Below are 19,148 nucleotides of genomic sequence, written 5' to 3' on the forward strand. Positions count from 1 at the left end.
GAATGAAATGTTTCCGAATCCAAATTGTAACTTAGTTTAGAGCACTTGGTGATGCTAACATTAGGTATTACTGTTGTTGTTGGTACAATGTGACTTGTCCTAAATAAAAAGTACATTTTAAAAATTGAGGTAATTAGCCATTGCCAAAGTTTATGAAACAGTGGGGAAAAAATGCTCCTGGCTTCTCCTTGAGAGAAATTATTTCTTGTTAGAAATATGTATAGACTCATATATATGTATACAAATACATTTATCCTTATATTCTGTTGGAATATAAGAACTAAATATTTACCATATCTTTATAGCTTTATTGTGAATATGAAGTACATTTAAGACAATAAAGTTTTTATTTCTTTTAAAAATCAGACTGCTTGATTTGCTCATGGTCATTCATACTGTGATTAGTTAACTCTTTAGTTTTAACTTCCCTTTCTCTCTATTTTTGTTTTAACAGGTGCCCTTGGTTCTGCTCAGTAGGGTCAGAGTTCCTGCTAGTGCTGCAGACACCCAGCATGTGCTGACCTGGTGACAGCCATAGTCACCATAATTAGTGATTAGATATCACTCAAGAAAGTGGCTTCTAAGAGTAAAGTAAGTAGGTTTTAAGAGGGCAAGGTGGGGAGTGGGGGAAGGAAGAAGCTATTCTTTTAATATCCTTAATACTCCTCAAACTTGATTTGGATGGTGGCCACCTAACTCTGATTTGTTTCAATCTCTCAGCATCTAGATGCTACAGATTGAACAGCTTCAGATTTCAAAGAGCAAACTCCAAAACTTGAAATCAGTGTTGGGAAGGCATCCCAAAATGCGATTGTTTTTTCACCTCCTAGTGGAACTTCAAGAGGTGCTAGCCCTATGTTTTGCTTCCCCCATAGCTAAACTTCTTTAGACAGGTGTCAGAGTCACACTTTTGCTTCTAAGTAACTCTGAAAGGGTCTTGGTTTAATAGTAGGTTTAATAGTAATCAGTAACACATCATAGGTTGTTAACTTTTATAAGGTATTCTACTGGCTTTGTGTTTTATGTTTCACAGTTATATAATACAATAGTCTGTACCCAGTGGGCTCAAGTTGTTAAAGGTTTGAAGGTAAAATTCTTTCCCTTAGGTATCTTAAATGCATATAAGTGATTCTAATTGAAACTTACTGTGCATTTTCAGTTCTTTGTGGAGATGGAAAATTTATACACAACCTATATTATGAGGCCTTATAGAATTTGAACTAGGATATTAGGAGATAGGCTGCCAGACATGGAAAACTGATCCAGGGGACTTAGACACAACCATGTGGTCTTTGGGGAAGTAAATAACTGGATAGATTCCAAAATATCAGTCTTACCTGTTCAGTCTTATAATGAGTCAGTTGGGATGCTCCATATTGTTGTTATTCCCTCTCAGAGGAAACTAAGAATCCAAGTTGAGAGAGACAGATTTACTATTTCCATATGAAGTTAGCTCTTTAATATATACTCCCAGAAGACAGACTTTGTTGACAGGTGGCCTGGTGTGGTAGAGTAATACCTAGCCTTAGAGCCAAAACACTCTGGCACAGATTCTGGTTCTGCTACTTACTGAGTGACCATGGGCAAGTCATTTAACCTCTCTGAGCCCCAGTTTTCTTCTCTGTAAAGTGTGTGGATGATCCTACCTCTCTCACAAGTTTTTGTGAAGAAAATGCTTTTTCAGATTTAATACACTATATACAAAAGAGTAGTCAATTTGTATAAGAAGACTCGAATAAAAGAAAAAATGAAACAAAATGAAAATAGCATGCTTCAGTCTGTGTTCAATTGATATCAGGTCTTTCTTTGGAGGCTGGTAGCATATGCCTCATAATTAGTCTTTTGGGATTGTCTTGGATCATAGTATTACTGAGAATAGTTGTCATTTACACAGTTCTTCATCAAATACAATTGCTGTCACTGTGCACAACGTTCTCCTGGTTCTGCTCACTTCACTATACATTAGATCATATAAGTGTTTCCAGGCCTTTCTGAAATCATCCAGCTTGTCATTTCTTATAGCACAATAATATTCCATTATTGTCATATGCCATAGTTTGTTTAGCCATTCCCCAATTGATGGGGATCCCTTGATTTCCAATTCTTAACCACCACAAAAAGAGCTGCTATAAATATTTTTGTACAAATGGACCTTTTCCTCTTTTTTTTTTTTTAATGTCTTTGGGATATAAACCTAGGAGTGGTATTGCTGGATCAAAAGGTGTGCACAGTTTTGTAGCCCTTTGGGCATAGTTCTTAATTGCTCTCCAGAATGGTTGGATCACAGCTCTAACAACAGTGGATTAGTGTCCCCTCACTGTGCCACTTCCAAGGATGCTGAAGAATGTTGTGGGAAAGGGTTTCTTTTTTAGTTAACCCTGAGATTAAAAATCCAAATCTCAGCTGAATTACAGAAGTCAAGAAAACTGTTTCCAGATGGAAAATATACTTTCAAATTAAAGCATTAATTACTGTTGCTCCTTCAACATTCTTTTGCAGATTTTATACTATTATATTTCACTATGTGTATTTGTATATTGATCTTTTCTCAGCTAATCTTGTTCTATAATTAACTAATTATGAAAGGCTGTAAGATTAATCAATTTTTTGTAATAAAAATGTGGTTTTGAGGGCATCTAGGTGGTACAGTGGATAGAGGACTGGCCTTGGAGTCAAAAGGACCTGAGTTCAAGTCTTAGCTCAGACACTTAACTGGCTGTGTGACCCTGGGCAACTCACTTAACTCCACTTGCCTTAAATTTTTTTTAATGTAGTTTTAAATGTTTTCAAGTCTCTCTTCTCTTACTACCACTTTTATTGTGGTGTTTGTAGTTACTTTTTTGGTTTAGCCTCCATTATACCTTAACAGTAGCATAATCCAAAATTTTTTCCTTCCATTTTGTTTAATGTCATGTCTAAATACAATCTTTTAATGAGAAACTGCCATATATTTCCAGGTTGGGGCCTATACCTTGTGTAATAAAGCTTGAAAATTAATGATCTGTCATCCAACATAGATCAGCTATTCTGCTAAGAAAAGTTTCCTGAAATATTGGAGACTGGTAGATAAGGATCTCTTCTTGAGCCCTCTTAGGCAAAATTATAAATCTACTTTGCATTTCTAATTTTGTCAGAAATTTTGCATTTCTATTTGGATTGTGCGCTTCATGATCTGTATAGCAAACTGAAGATATTTGCTTCTTCAATAGAAACAATTTCTACTACTTTAATTTGGCTGGACATTTCAGGGAAGACTGGAATTGCCAGATCACTGTTCAGGGTGACACTTGCTGATTAAGTTGTCCTTTTCTAGTTCATATGTGAGTGAGGTCAGTGCTGTCAGGGATAAATTATCCAATGTGGGACATGTGACAATTGTCATTTTATAAGTTTGGTTTTGCAAAACTATTCAATCATGAGGATGTATAGCTTCTAGAAAGTTGCCCTGCAATTAGGATAAACTACCATGCTGTATAAACAGTGATGCCTTGGTTATGACCCTGTGGTCTGGACAGCTAGCTAAGCTTTCTATAGGTATAAAGTCAAAGAGTATCATGTTTCATTTCCTTTCTCAATTATGCTTATTAAAATTTGTTTTAAAAAACTTCATGAAAATGGCATTTATTATATAGATGTCATGATCATCTTTTTTGTATGTGAAACATTTATGTACCTAGGGAATAAATGTGCCACATGCATTGTTCCTATTTTATAATGAAATCTTAGATGCCATTCATTTTAAAAATCAAGTCAGAACTTTATGGGGAAAATTTGAAGATAAAATTTTTCATTTCTAGGTTTTTGTTTTAAAGTTTTAGTTTGGTGGTGTTTTTTTGTTTTGTTTTTTAAAAGGAATGGGATTTAGAGCTCAAAGGAATCTTAAAGGTAAATTAGCCCAGCCACCTTCCTTTTACAGATAAGGAAACTGAACCCCAGAAAATTGAAGTGACTTGGCAGTGCTCACCCAGGTACCAAATCAGCATTCTTTTTCCTCTGCCTTGAATACTTAGTCTGGTTTAAAAAAAAAAAAGTGAGACAGTACAATGAATAGATTTTACCTTTCTGCTCTAGTCCTGCTTGATAATAGTATTTCCCTTCGATAAGCCTGGTTGCTTATCAACTCCCTAGAACAACTCACTAGAAACATTGAGAATTAATTCCTGCTGGCTGGTAGTTTAGGCCACAGAACTGAAGGTTTAGAGTGTTCTCTCAGCCTGGTTATCATCATCACCATCACCACCATCATCTTTCACTTTAGCCTTATGAGTGATCTGTGCTGAACCTTCCTATTTTGTTTCTTTCTAGTGTTTTAACATCCCAGAAAGAGTTAGTTGCCTGCTGCTTGGTGTCCCTTTATGGGTTTTGCTTTGTTATGAAGGTTTGTTAGTCAGAAATTGGTGTTTGAAATCCACAGATACTTCAGTTAAAGGTTTGTTAATAGTTGTGTTTTTGAAACTAATTTAACTCCTAAAACTGAATTATAGTGTTTCAAAGTTTACTTCTTTGAATAGCCTCAAAAATATAGGTCTATTACCTTTTTCACATTGTAAATTACTACTGCAATTTCACTTGTTTAGGCCCTGGCCCACAGTTCAAACATATGCATGACAGAAGTCAATTTATTTAATTTAGCATTAACTAAGGGGACTTCTTTTTAATAGGGTAGAAGATTAAAAAAAAAAACTTAAAAAACATTTGGGCAGCTAGGTGGCGTAGTGAATAAAGCCCTATATTCAGGAGGATCTGAGTTCAAATCCGGCCTCAGACACTTGACACTTAACTAGCTATGTGACCCTGGGCAAATCACTTAACCCTCATTGCCCTGCCCCCCCCCCCCCATTACTGTTAATTGGGTAGAAGATGGCCATGTTTGTGCTTCAGGAAGAAGTTGTGTTCTTTCTTTCTCCTCTCCACCTCCTAGTCTTCCCAAGCACTTCAACTTGTAATCTGCAATATATTGTGTTAAAGTAAGTTTCTAATTTTGTCTGTTTTTTCTTTTCACTTGAAGCCTAAAATTGGAAATGATGTTTATAAAATGTCCTACATGAGTAGAAAAGTGCACATGTTATGAATTATTCTCTACCCTGAATCCTTAACTAAGGTTAGGGTTGGGGAACGCTAGCTAGCTTTTTGAGATGTATGAAGCACAGGCAGGGACTCTCATCCTGCAGGCCCTCCAAGGTGAAGTTTTCTTTGTTATAGCAAGTGTTTAGGTCTGCTTGGGTATCTAGGCCCTGAATTTACAACATTATTTCCAGTTTTCCCTAAGCCATTATTTCAAGTCTTCACTTCTTTGTCTTGCTGAGAAGAGCTAGAGATATGACAGTCAGTTCATTTTATCCTTCTTGACAAGATACAAGTTTCAGTCCTAGTTAAAAGCCACTTTGTCATCAAATGAGTTTTATGAAATAGCATGCAAGCATAAGATTAATATTAGAAGAATAAAACATGTTGTGCTTATCATTAACCTTGCTTGCATCAGTCATCTTTTAACACTTTGAATCTTTTTTTTTTTTAAGCAAAGCAGTACTCTTAATACTCTTAACTGTTCTTGTGCTTGCATCTTCAAATTCATTAAACAGATGACTCATTTATAGGGGCAAAGAGAATGCTGTTCAATAGCAGAGGGTGGTTCAATTTTTCCTTGAACTCCTCCCCTTCTCTCTGCCTCCCCATCTGTACTCCTGCCCAGATTGTTTAATATAGTTTTCCCTCAAATGAACATTTTGAGATCTTGCTTAGCATTAAAAGGGGGTGAGGAGGTACTGCTGTTAGGCCTTTAAAGGGCAGGAACTTTGAGCTACAAGGAGACCCTGTAGCTTACATGGAGAAAAGAGAATAGATATTTTCCTATTTTCGACTACTAGAGTTTTAGTTCTGAAGGTGAAGATTATAGGGGAGAGAGAAGATATAAAGGTAGTGTTCTTTCCACAAACAAATTACTGATAGTTCAGAGTAGATTCTGGGATAACAGGCTGAGAAGAGATTTCTTCAGCTTTTCTTTGTCCTTTTTTGAAAGTAGTGTGAAGGCCAGAGATTCTATATAAATTAGTCTTGGAGTTTAAGAAATAAATTTGGATAGCATGTCCTTGGGGAACCTCTTCCCTTGCTTGGACTTCTGAGCATATGTTGTAACACTGGCATGACTACTGTACTACTCATGTGTGAGCTGCTTATTCTTGGATGAAAAGAGTAGGTGTGGCTAATGCAGTACTGCTGGTACCTTGTTTTAAGCAATAGAGACTTTCCAAGAAAGTTGCATATGAATTTTTGTAAATGGAATTCTTTATCCCCTTGAGTTAGAAAATTTCAGAAATGCTCTAAAAATGTTTTTATTGCTATGTTTTGTTTTTACACCACCTACATTTTCTACTGTATAGTTCTCCTCATCCTCTCCCTGGGAGTTATCCTGTATAATAATGAATAAAAAAGAGGAGGAAGAAAAAAGTTCAGTGAAACTAATCAGTGTTCTCTATCCATTGACTTCTGGCTTTGCAAAGAATTTGGGGGAGGTGTCTTCCAATATCTCTTCATTGAGTCCAGACTTGGAGAAATGTCTTATCCTCATTTCTGTTTCATTGTCACTAAATATTGACTCAACATTTTAGTTTAAAATTTTTCTGCCTCCTTTAGGTAAATACTAAATTTTATTTTATAAATGTTACCCACAAATTCATCTTTTTTGGTAAGTTTTTGGTTTTCTGTTTGGGGAAAGTTCTAAAAACCGATATTGCAATGGCCACTAGATGGCAGACCATCAGTGTGGCTGTTAAAATAAGTCAGAATGGGAAAATAAATATTGAAATTGGTCACAGGCCATTCAAATTTTGTTTTACACACACACACACACCGCTTGTAAACTACTACCATGACTTTAATAAATGCCAAGATATTCTTGCTGGGGTGTGGTGGGAGTGGGGTTCCCAGTATAATTACCTGTATGTTTTCAACTATGTTATTCTACACCAAAGTCTGATGTCATAATGAAGAATTTAAAAGAATGAATGTCATAAAACAGAGTCTAAACTTCTTGGCCTCACATTAAAACTAATAGAAACAATTTCCATTAAAGCAGAATGATCAAATGTGTTTGATAACATCTTCAACTTCTAAAAAACTTGAATAGGACTTAAAATTAAATAATTATTTCAGTGGGTACAATGGAAATGAGGTGAGAAATAGATCATTTTTATAGGACATACCTTAGATAAAAGGACTGTGGTTCAGTTGATATAATATATATTCTTGGCTTCATGTTTTTAAAGATTTTAGTAAAATTAAAAGTTGACACAAAGTTCTAACCTGGAAGTGTAAAGATTGTGGGAGTTGAAAAAGCATGTGCTTATAAGAATAAATGATGTTATCAATATACTTCATTGAGGTCTGACTTCTTAAAAATTGGAATCAGAAAAGGATCTGTTAACTCAGTAGTTCCATCATTCTTCTGGTGGTAGCAGTTCACTTAAGTAGTGACCAGGCTGTACTTTAGGGAGCATATTTCTTCTTTTTTGCTGAATTGACTCTACTTCCTAGGAAAAAATGTGTGATTGAGTCACCTGTGAGTCAGGAGATCTTAGGTGTTAGGCCTTATTCTGCAGGAGTTGCTATATGAAATTGACCCTTTTTTGGTATCACTGGGACTTGTTAGAATGATATCCATGATTGGAATATGACTCTGGAACAGTGTAACTTAGGCAACAGAAACAAGAAAGGTAAAGCTGGGGATGGAGTGGGGAGGATTTGGCAGAGAGTTATATTGTATATATAGCATTGTATAATAAGAAGCTATATTCACAGTTTAGGTATCAGGTAGAAAGCATGATGGAGAGCACTTTGGTGAAGATGAAAGCAGAAATAGAAGAAATATTGTCATCAGGATTTTTTTTTAGGACATTACAGATTACTTAGAATGAAAGAAAATAGATGAAGTTTGGGAAACATCACAAGCTGAGGGTAGAGGTTAGCGCGTGCGCGTGTTTGTGTGTGTGTATGTACACGTACGTGTGTGTACATCTCAAACCCAACGTAGACATTTCAAACACATGTCCAAAGTAGAACTCAGTATCTTTCCACCCAGATCCTCTCCTTTTCTAATTTTCCTGTTTCTCAGGTACCACCCCTTTTTCTAGCTGTTATCCTCCACTCTTCATTGTCCTTCATCTCGTGTAACCAATTAGTTGACAAAACTTGCCATTTCTACCTCTGCAGCATCTCTTGCAGCAAGCTAACTCCTTTCTACTTAAATAACCACCACCTTAGATCAGGCCCTCATTACCTACCCTTCTCCCAGATAATTGTAACAGCCTCCTTTAGTCTTCCTGTCTCATATCTCTCTAGTCCATCCTTTACATAGCTGCCAAGTGCTGGATGACTATTTGTCAGTTTTGCTATAGAGGGGATACTTATTTAGGTATATCTGAGATTAGGTGGCCTGTGGTATGCCTTCAAATTCTGAGAGTATGTGATTTTAGAAAGTGTATCTTTTTGGACTTGAGGCCTCCCCACTGTGTAAAATGAACCGAGTGGTACCTGTCTTTCTCAGTGGGGCCTTTATGAGTATCCCCATAAGATCTTTTCTAGTTAAATCTGTGAGTCTTAAATGGGATGTCTGTATGGTACCTTCAGCACATCTGAAGACAAAAAACTGTACATACCATTTTAGCTAGAATTCATTAAGTCTGCTGACTAGCTCTATGAATATTTTAAAATGTCCCTCATATCAGCCTTGGGTTGGGCTCAGGCTTTGGTTTTTGTGGTCAAATCATAGGTCATCTGGAAATGCTAATTGGACTAAGGCTGTTTCATGAACTAGAGCTTGCTGCCCCCTGATATTAAGCTACAAGGTAGGTCTGTTGTTCATTGAACTTGTGGCAGGAAGGATCTCTGATCCTTTCATGGATTTGTATGCATATTCACACACATGCTCATAAAGCAAAGGATCAAAAGTTTTTCTGTTGATGTTTGTGTATGGAGGGAAGCATATGTATGTAAAGGTATGCATTCATATATATATATATATATATATATTTATTTGTGTGTGTGTGTGTGTGTAAAGTTCTTTTAAGGCCTTTGGATCAGAGGCAGGGTCAGGATAGAAGCTTCAGTTTGAAATATTTGGCCTATGATAGAGTTAAGAATTTTAGTTCAACAAATATTTGTTAAATTTCTACTATACAAAACCAAAAATAAATAGTCCTTGTCTTAAGAAGTTTCCTTTCGGGGCAGCTAGGTGGCACAGTGGATAGAGTACCGGCTATGGACTCAGGAGGACCTGAGTTCAAATCTGGCCTCAGACACTTAACACTTACTAGCTGTGTGACCCTGGGCAAGTCACTTAACCCCAATTGCCTCACCAAAAAGAAAAAAAGAACATTAAAAAAAAAAAAGAAGTTTCCTTTCCACTGCAGAGATACAAGGTTTATCCAGATGAGTAAATACAAAGCAGTTTTAAGAGAGTATTAACAACCTGGGGGAATCAAAACAGGCTGATCCCAAAGGGCCTCTCGAAGGAGGTAGCATTAAACTAGGAATTCTGATGTGCAAGTGAGGGAGGGACGCACTCCAGGCTTGGGGGTTTGGACCACTGTGCAGAGGCATGCAAACAGAAAGATGGTGGAAGAATGTCAGTTTGACAGGAATGCTAAGTGGGCGAAGGGGAGTAAAGTGAAATAAGAAAGAAAAGTAGGTGGGAACCTATCTTTGTGGAGGGTTTTAAATGGTAGGTTGCTTAAGAACAAATCTTATTTTGAATCTCACTCCCATCTTCCTTCCTATTTTTTTTTTTCAATAATTGGGGTTCATGATGACTAAAATATATTGATAAGTGTGTTTTCTTGGATTTGACCTTTTTTCTTTGTTTTTGGGGAAAAAAAGTAGCATAATTTATAATAAAACTGATAGATATTTAGAGGAAGACACATCATTAGCCATTTTGGGGCTTAATGTATGCTTTAATACAGCTGAAGTCAATCCTTTATAATCTTTATTTTGAGTTCCTTCCTGTAGTCTTTTAGCTATTTCCATAATTTTTCTTTGTGTCCTGTTTTCCTTAAAAGCAAAAACCTAATTTCCAGTTTAGTTGTTGTTTGGTCAGTAAGCTTTTGAGTATTCTATAGCCTGTAAAAGGTTGTTGGAAAAGTGAATAGTTTATATGGTAATTTAATTTTTGAGCACTAATCAAGTATAATTAGATAGATCTCTAGAGTAGCTGGTATCTGTATGCTAGTTCAGGAGCTGGGAATTAGTGGTTTACCTTCAGTGCAGTTTAATCCCAATTGCAGAATCTCAGGGTAGAGAAACAAGGAACTGCAAAGCTGTACAGGTTGGGAAAATGTGATGGTGATGGCTACTGTGTATTTTTAGTGCAGTGGTACCTTGGTTTTTTTGGCTATATTACATATCCAAGATGGCACTTCAATTTTAAGCACATAGTGGAAATAACTATCCACTATCAGCTATATAGTTAGGTGGTTCAGGAGATAGAGCACTGGACCTGGAGTCAAGAAGATGAGTTCAAATCCAGCATCAGATACCAGCTGTGTGAACCATGGCAAACTGCCTCAATTTCCTCATCTATAAAAATGGGGATAACTATAGTACCAGTTACTTCCTAGGTTTATTGAGAAGAACAAAATGAATTAATATGTGTAAAGTGATTTTGCAAACCGTGTGTGTGTGTGTGTGTGTGTGTGTGTGTGTGTGTGTGTGTGTGTGTGTGTAAATGCTATTACTGTAACTCAAAAGAATGAAGCAGACAGAAAAATGAATGGCCAGCCTAAAATTTCCAGTCTTAATGTGTATATACTACAAACATAATTTGAGTTTAGGAAAGCGTCAAGCAAAATTGTCCAGATCAGTAGTGACATGGAAAAAAATTTCCAGTGTGAGTCAACATAAAATATGTGGCCCTTTTTAGTTATTTTGAGCCACAGGGGAATAAACCAGACCTGAGACCAAAAAAAAAAAACACCCTTAAACTTTTGGAATTTGGACACATTTTAAAATGTGTGTTTGTTGGCTCAATTGAATTTGGCAAGTAGGAGTGATATGAGCTGGCTTACAGAACACTGTCTTCAGGCCCTAATTTAGGTATTGGTATATTGGGTTACAGAGTAAAAATGAATAGTATACAATTTTTAAAAATTCCACAAACTCATTTTTGTGCCAGGCACAGTTCTGATGGCTGGGTTTGTTCATGTATCCTGAATTTGTTGTACTTGAACATACTTGCTGATGAATCTGGTTTTTTGGAGTTAAAGGGAACATTTGTGATTGGCTGAAAAGGAGTCATGCGATCAGGCCTCACCCAAATTAAAGATGCTTTAGCCTTCTGCTGCAGTACATTTTAGGACAAAAAGTCTTGGAAAAGTATGAAAATAGAGACAGACATGTTTAGTTTGCTTTGGAAAAAGGGAAAGTTTTCCCTCCCAAGTTAGTTGCTGTGGGACCTTATCCCAAAGCTGCCTAAGGTTATTTTTCTGCATAAACACCAACAATCATTGTCAGTGTTAAAATAGTCTCACAACAGTTGCCTTTCTTATTTACGAAAGCTTACTTTCTAGGAAGTATGTTTTAAAGTTTGATGCCTCTGATTTCCAGAATCCTGGAACAACTTGAGGTTGTTATATGATGGGTGGTATATAGGGGCTTTGGCTGAGAATGTGTGTTCTTGGTGGCCTTATCTATTCCCAGAGGGAATACAGCCTTTCCCCTTGGAAACCAACCTCTGCTAATATAATGTCCCTCCCTGGCAGCTGGAGAAAAGCTGTTTAAGGAATTCATGTATTAATGTTCTTTGGCCTTTTGGTGTCTGGCATCTCTATTTATAAAAAATAATGTGCACAAAACTCTTCAGTGATACTCATACATTTAAATAGCACTGTGGATTATTTAGATTAAGACTGAAAGGGCAATAGGCAGAAGAATATTGATGTCAATGTGCATCCATCAGTAGCTTTCTTGTTGACATCAACGTGAAATCAGCATCGAAATTAACATAAAATTGATTTTATAAATGGGAGCTAGAGCTACAAGAGAAAGTTGTAGGGTTCAGGTGATTGGCCTCCTGAGAAATTGGAAACAGGGCTGTCCACCCACACCTCCCCCCCCCCACCTCTCCAAGCTAATTGGCTGCTAGCTCTGATTGACAGGTTCCACAGGTGGTTCTATAGATGTAACTTCCAGATGCCAACTTCCGTATGCTAAAGTCACATGGTTTCTAAATCACATGCTTTCTCCTCATGGTGGAGCTTACCTGCAATATCTTTCCCAGCAGGGGGTGTTATTCTAATTCTCACACAAAACAACTACTCACATCTTTGCCTTTTTTTTTTTTTAACGAGATAATAGATGGGAAATAGGTCTTATATGCCTTGTTGCCATATTGGATTCTCCAGTTTCTTAGTTCCTTGTCTTACAAAGTTATTTCTTGGGTGACATATTACCAACCATCAGCCAGAACAGCATTCCACAAAACTAATGACCTGACCTATCCAACTGCAGAGGCAGGTCCACATGCTGCTCTCCTGCTCTCCCTGCAGAGATCAAAGGTGATTGGGAAGTTAAGGCTGCTGTGCTATCAGCTAAAGTTTAGATTTAATTAGGGCAGCTTTCTTCTCTCCTTTAAAAAAACTTTTATTATCCTCTGATAGATTTGGTCAATTTTGGTTTTTTTTTTTTTTTAAGGAACATAAAGTGTGGACCTCCAGAGGGTTGTGACTTCAGATGTTGTCATCAATACCCCCCCACACACCCCCCAGTGTTTGAAAACCAGATGCAGTGTGTCTGATTGGGACTTGAAATTGTTGCCTGAAGAAGTGGGAGAGGTACTTCATTTAGCTCTAGATACAAAGCCAGGCTGCTCTTCCACCTTAGCTTCAAAAAGATTGCCAATCATCTTCCCAGTAGCTGACACCAATGTCAGTAGGGCAGTATGTAAGAGATGGGAGAAAAAATAAAATGGTAAAGGCAAGAACACCAGATTTGGGGTTGAGGTAGAAGCTGAGAGAGAGAAGGTAATATGACCTTCACCTGTGTGTCACCAGGAGTGTCTAAGCCTTCAGGTAAGGGCGATGGAGACCGGACCTGTGAATTCATTAGTAAGGAGCTCCTGGGTGAGGCAACTCCCTCTACCAGTGTAGGTCAGCACCTTCTCTGCAACCTCATAGTTTTAGAGTTGCCTTAGAGCATTTGAGAAAATTAAGTGCCTTGTCCAGGTTCTCATAGCCAGAATATGTCAGAGATGAAACTTGAGCCCAGATCTTCTGGAGGAGTTAGGTGGTGCAGTAGATAGAGTGTTGGGCCTAGAGTCAGGAAGACCCTAGCTGTGTGACCCTGAGCAAGTCACTTTACCCTTTTGGCCTCAGTTTCCTTGTCTATAAAAGGAACTGGAGAAGGAAATGGTAAACCACTCCGGTATCTTTGCCAAGAAAACCCCAAATGGGGTCATGAAGACATGACTGAAAACAACTGGACACATGCTTCCTGGCTTTGAAGCCTGCTCTGTCTATTATACCAGGCTATGTTTTCAGATATATAATTAAACAATAACCCATAATAGAAATTGTTTACAAGTTTTTTTTCTTTTGACTTATCTCTATCTACTCTTCTACATTTCTTGTTAGAATATGTCACTGGCTTCAATATATTCAGCCACTGGCTGAATTTACTCTCCTCCCCCCCCCTCCCCCTTTTAAAAAGCCACATAATGATGATCCAGCTGATTGGTGCAACTTGAGCTGTGAAGCTAAAGAGAAAAGGGATGGGAGCTTGGTACAGAAGCTTAATAGAATGAGAAGGGATTGCCAGGCTTTTTTCTCCATAGTACTGGGGGAATTTGGGTTTGCTGCTACTGAAAAGAGCACTGGATTAGAAGTCAGGAGACCTAGCTTCGAGAATTTAGCTGTGTGCCCTCAGAGAATTGACATAATCTCTTTATTTCTAAGTTTATTTATAAAATGGGAGCTAGTTCCTAGTCATGTAACAGGATTCTCTATGCATATTACCTATCTCTTTTGGTAGGTAGATATACATAGAAACAGATAACTATAAAGGTATATATAGGCATATATATAGATGATAGATATGGATACATATATATGTATGTATGTATATATGCATGTATATGTATGTGTGTGTATGTATATTTGATGTATATAGATTAGACTGTGGGGTTAGAAGGTGGTATTTATTTTGTATTTTCAATTTTCAAATATTTATTTATTGCAGGGCAATGAGGGTTAAATGACTTGCCCAGGGTCACACCGCTAGTAAGTGTTGAGTGTCTGAGACTGGATTTGAACTCAGGTCCTCCTGAATCCAGGGCCGGTGCTTTATCCACTGTGCCACCTAGCTGCCCCCTGAAGGTGATATTTATTTAAGTGGCTTTGGGGCCCAATACATACTCAGGGTCTATGTCTTGGGAAGATGATAACTGGGAGGAGGGAGCAAGAGGGTATTGAGTGGAGAAGTGTTGTACAAGAAGAGAAATCTAAAGGTCTTAGAGTTGCAAGTATGGAAAAGTTTCCTAGATCCTAAAGTTGTTATTTGTGAGATAGAGTGCAAGATGAGAAGTAATAATTTGATTCTTTGTTAGGCACTTGCTGAGCAATTTTGTTTTTGTTCAGTAGTTTTCTGTTGTGTTTAACTTTTCATGACCCCATTTGGGGTTTTCTTGGCAGAAATACTAGAGTGGTTTGCCACTTCCTTCTTCAGCTCATTTTAGAGATGAGGAAACTGAGGCCAACAGGGTGAAGTGACTTGCCCAGGGTCACATGGCTAGTAAGTGTCTGAGACCAGATTTTGAACTTGGGAAAATGAATCTTCTGACTCCAGGCCTGGTACTACTCTATTCACTGTGCCACCTAGCTGCCCTGTGCTCACCAAGGCACTCTTCTAAGTGACCTGTTGTATCCTTTTAAAAAAAAAATATGCCTGTGGTATAGGCCTGGTTCTTACTGGACTGTCCAGTTTCCTTTTAACTGGTTGCTACACTTTGGGTTGGATGATGCAAACTGTTAAACTTACATAGGTATATATTTTTTGATGCATTGAAAGAACCTTTTTGATATTTTCTTGGAAGACATTAAATAGGAATAGAGACTTGACTCGCTTAGTTATAAGTAGTCTTTCTTAGCCACCTCGGCTTTCCATTCCAGAGGGAAGTGTGTTTATTGCTGTCTCTTTCCCTTTCTCACCTTGTCTCTTTTTCCTCCTCCCTTCCCTCCCTCTTTATCCCCCTGTCTCTTTTTTCTTTCTGGCTCTTTCCCTGTCCTCGTCCTCCTCTGTTTTGTTTTTTTTTTCCTCTGTCCCAGCCCCACACCCTCCACCACCTGATAACAGGGTAGAGGTGCAAAAACATAGCAACAACCCCTTGGGCTCTTACGTAATTAAATGACTGAGCTACCTTCATGAATGAAGTGTGCTATTTAATACAATACAAATGGTACTTGTAGAATTAATGAGCTGGGGACATTTAAATAACAAGTAGTACAAATTTATGTTACAATTATACATTACTTTATAGTATGCAAAGCTTTTTCACCTTATCTCATTTGATTTTTGCTAACAACCCTGTATAGTAGACTGGAAAATATTATTCCCATTTTACAGGTGAGGAAATTGAGACCTGTGAAGGTAAAGTGGCTTGCCCAATATCATGCTTCTAAGTGAATGAACCAGGTCTAAAATAAAGGTATCTTTATTTACACTAATATAGTTTAATGGAATCTTTCTTCACTATATTCTCATTTGAAAGAAAAGGCAGTACTTAGTAATGCTTCCAGTTCAAGCCTGGTCAATCAGTAAACATTTATTAGGTGTTTACTATGTTCCAGGCTCTGTGTTAAGCTGGGGATACAAATGCAAAAAAAGAAATCTAGTCCTTCCCTCAAGAGCTTACACGATCTAATTGGGGAAGATAACACACAAAAGGAAGCTGAAAGGGGGTGAAGGAGGTACCAGAAGGGTGGGGGAGGGTGGAGAAGCCCCAGAATAGGGTAGCCACATGAGAAATGAGATGTTCTGAGTGAGCTCCATTCTCCAATATTAGGGACTGAAGGTAATGTTGAGGTGCGGGATCATAGTTGTTAGGATCTTGCAGGATGATGAGTTTTTCCCAATAATAAACAGCTTGGGGCATGGTGGAAGTCCCGGGGTACAATAGCTAGGTGACAAATGAAGCCTTGACTGACATCTGAGAGCCAGCCATATGGAAGAAGCTCATCCACAGGTTGGTTGCCACAGTGATGCGTTTGAGGGTGCAGTGCCTCGGGAAGACCTTCTGAGTCTGCCCTTGTGGAAGCAGTGGCCATTCTGTTCTTTTTCTGGAATAAGCAGATTGACCAACATATAACATATTGATTCCCCCCAACTCCACCCATCTTTCTGTGCAAACCAACAGGTCTCCAGGTTTCTGGTTCCACTGCAATAGGCTGCATAGCTAAGGTGCTATTACACAAGGCCTTTGGGGTCATTTAAGATTAGGGGATTTTTGGAGTCCAGTTTTCTCAGTCCCTATTTGAAATCCATATTTTTTTTTTGTTTGTAGGCAGGGTTTTGAGGAAGTAGCTATCTGTCCCTGATGGGAAAATTGGGACCTGAGGTATGTCAGATAAAGGCAGGAAACCCCTTTCTGGGTGCTGCAAGCTTAGCCTGCAGCAGCAGGAAGAGAGCAACGTATGCTGGTGAGTCAGAGGGCTTTAGCAATTGGAGTTGTCAGTTTGTGAGCATGTGGCATTTGTGTAAGTTTACTCCTTTTGTTTCTTTCAGCAGTACTCCAGTCTTTGGAAACACAAATCTGGCAACCAGACCCTCCACATGGTCTAATCTCTTGTGTTTTGAGTTGACAAGGCAGATTTACCAGTTGCTTCCCATGTGTGATATATGCTCCTACTAAATAACCTCAAATTTCAAAACTAATGTTTCAAATCTAATAGTGTTTGTACACCGAACTTAACCTCCTCTTCCCCATAATCTCTCCCCACAAAATCAAGGCTTTCTACATCAAAAACCATTTAGTTTTTTCACTCTGACTTAAAAAACTTAGGAAACATAGAACCCTTTCAGTCATTGGGTAGAAGACATATATAGCCATGTTTCTGGTCTTATAATTTCACAGCAGGAGGATGGGGGAGATACCTTGATGTGATTAACTTGAAAAAAAAAAGTTATTTTGGTATTTATTTTAAACTTATTTTGTACTTAAGAAAGCTGTCCATAAGGAATAAAAATAAAGCTATGTTTATCCTGGCCCTTCTTGAGGAAGTTTTCCTTCCAGGAAATAATGAAGTTATAATCTTGTATGGAAAGTAGGTTTCCCTTTTTTGAATCATATGTTGAAGTTGAGGGCAACTAGGATCCTCCTTGAGCATTTTCTTATAAATGGTACAGTCGTTTTGACCTCTGAGGAGGATTGAGCTAATTTAGACAGTAATTTAACTCTAATTAAATGGGCTTCCTCCTTTTTCATCAGATGTCTATTTGTCCCCAGGCCAGTTTAAAAGCATGAGTCCTAGATGTGGTATTCTAATAGTGATGTTTTGAGTGGCTGCATTTAGCACAGAAATGGGCACCTTTTCAGAAGTGGGGTGTATCTATTACTGGTACCCATTCTTCACAGAGTAGGCTAGGAGCATCGAGAAATTGCCCCTCTCACATATCCTAACAATTAGAGATACATATGGACTAGCTAACACACCTATTAAAAAAAAAGAAAATATACCTGACGTGGCTAGAGGGAGAACCTATCTACCCTGCCTACTTTAGCATCTATTACTTTAATCAGCTATAAACCTTTCTAACACCTAGCAGAGATTAGCCACGAAGGAATTGGGGGATGGGATGGAGGAATGAAGCCTTGGGGTTTCTTAGGACTTGGGTGGGATCCTATAATGGGGGTTTTAAGCAACAGGGTGGTTAAAAGCACTTTGTGGGAAGGCAAAGACAGACAACTAACTTTAATATTCCCCAGTGCCCTGGCAGGGACTTCATGCCAGTGAACATGATGATCTCACCTGTCTGAATTTATAAATAGTCATATTCTGTATGACTGTAGGCAGTTCCTTTTTTTCTTCCTACTTCCCACCTACCAAAAGGAAGAAATATAGAATATTTAAAGAGTTAGAGCCTATCAGATAATCCTTATAGTTGAAACCTTTTGGACTTTTTGTTACTTTACAGACTAAGGCCCAAATAACATCCTTACATACTGTAGAACTGACACATTAGTTATTTTGTCTGGAATATTTCTAGGTTAGAGTAGACTTCCTTGATGAATTCTACACATGAATCAACCTCTTTGTAACCTATGTTACAGTAAGAATTTTAGGAATTTCCTTGATTAGTTCTTCTAGTGTACTGTAGCCAAGGAAAGAACTACATTTACAAGGTAAAGCAGCAAAGCTGGCCTGCAAATAGATGTGGTGGTGATTGGTATAAACAGTATCTCATTTAGTGGCTTATTAGCTTGTTGAGGAAGAACAGTATACCTACTGGAATTCCATGTGGGGTGGTCCTTAGAACACTGTGTCTTTCAGATTTTGTGCTGTTTCACCCATACATAGAGACAACTGACTCTTCAAATTGTTTCTAGGTGGTTTGTTTCCTGTCGATGGAATGTTGAGGCACGCTGGCCAGCATCAGAGAGGCTGTCCAATCAGAAGGGGGCCGCTATAAAGGCTAGGCCACCTGCACCATGGGCCAGTGTGTCACCAAATGCAAGAATCCATCATCTACATTAGGCAGCAAAAATGGAGATCGGGATCCCAGTGGCAAATCCCATAGTAAGCGCAGTGGGAGCCACCGAGATGACCATACACCATCTTGTGGGAAGCCTGGTGGTGACATCCTTGTCAATGGGACCAAGAAGGCAGAGGCAGCCTCAGAGTCCTGTCCGTTTCCAACATCATCTGGAGATGCCAGGAGGGATCCTGAGTCCAACACTGAGGAATCATCCCTTCAGAGGATGGAGGAACTATTTAGGCGTTATAAGGATGAGCGGGAAGAGGCGATTTTGGAGGAAGGCATGGAGCGCTTCTGTAATGATCTGTGTGTCGATCCCACAGAATTTAAAGTGCTGGTCTTGGCTTGGAAATTCCAAGCTGCTACCATGTGCAAGTTCACAAGGTTAGTTAGAAGTACTTTATGTTTGG

At 38.3% G+C, this 19,148-nt stretch overlaps 1 protein-coding gene across 4 annotated transcripts in view; it reads left to right on the plus strand.

Moving 5' to 3' along the window:
* DCUN1D3 (defective in cullin neddylation 1 domain containing 3) overlaps nucleotides 1–19,148 on the plus strand; it is a 35,833-nt gene that overhangs the window by 7,601 nt on the left and 9,084 nt on the right. For all 4 annotated transcript variants that reach the window (XM_043975067.1, XM_043975064.1, XM_043975065.1 and 1 more), the window contains exons 2-3: nucleotides 455–591; nucleotides 18,590–19,122. In XM_043975067.1, coding sequence (XP_043831002.1) covers nucleotides 18,692–19,122 — 431 coding nt within the window. In that variant the 5' untranslated portion in view covers nucleotides 455–591; nucleotides 18,590–18,691. The remainder of the gene's footprint in view (nucleotides 1–454; nucleotides 592–18,589; nucleotides 19,123–19,148) is intronic.

This window comes from Dromiciops gliroides, chromosome 1 (genome assembly GCF_019393635.1).
Source record: "Dromiciops gliroides isolate mDroGli1 chromosome 1, mDroGli1.pri, whole genome shotgun sequence".
Taxonomy (NCBI): domain Eukaryota; kingdom Metazoa; phylum Chordata; class Mammalia; order Microbiotheria; family Microbiotheriidae; genus Dromiciops; species Dromiciops gliroides.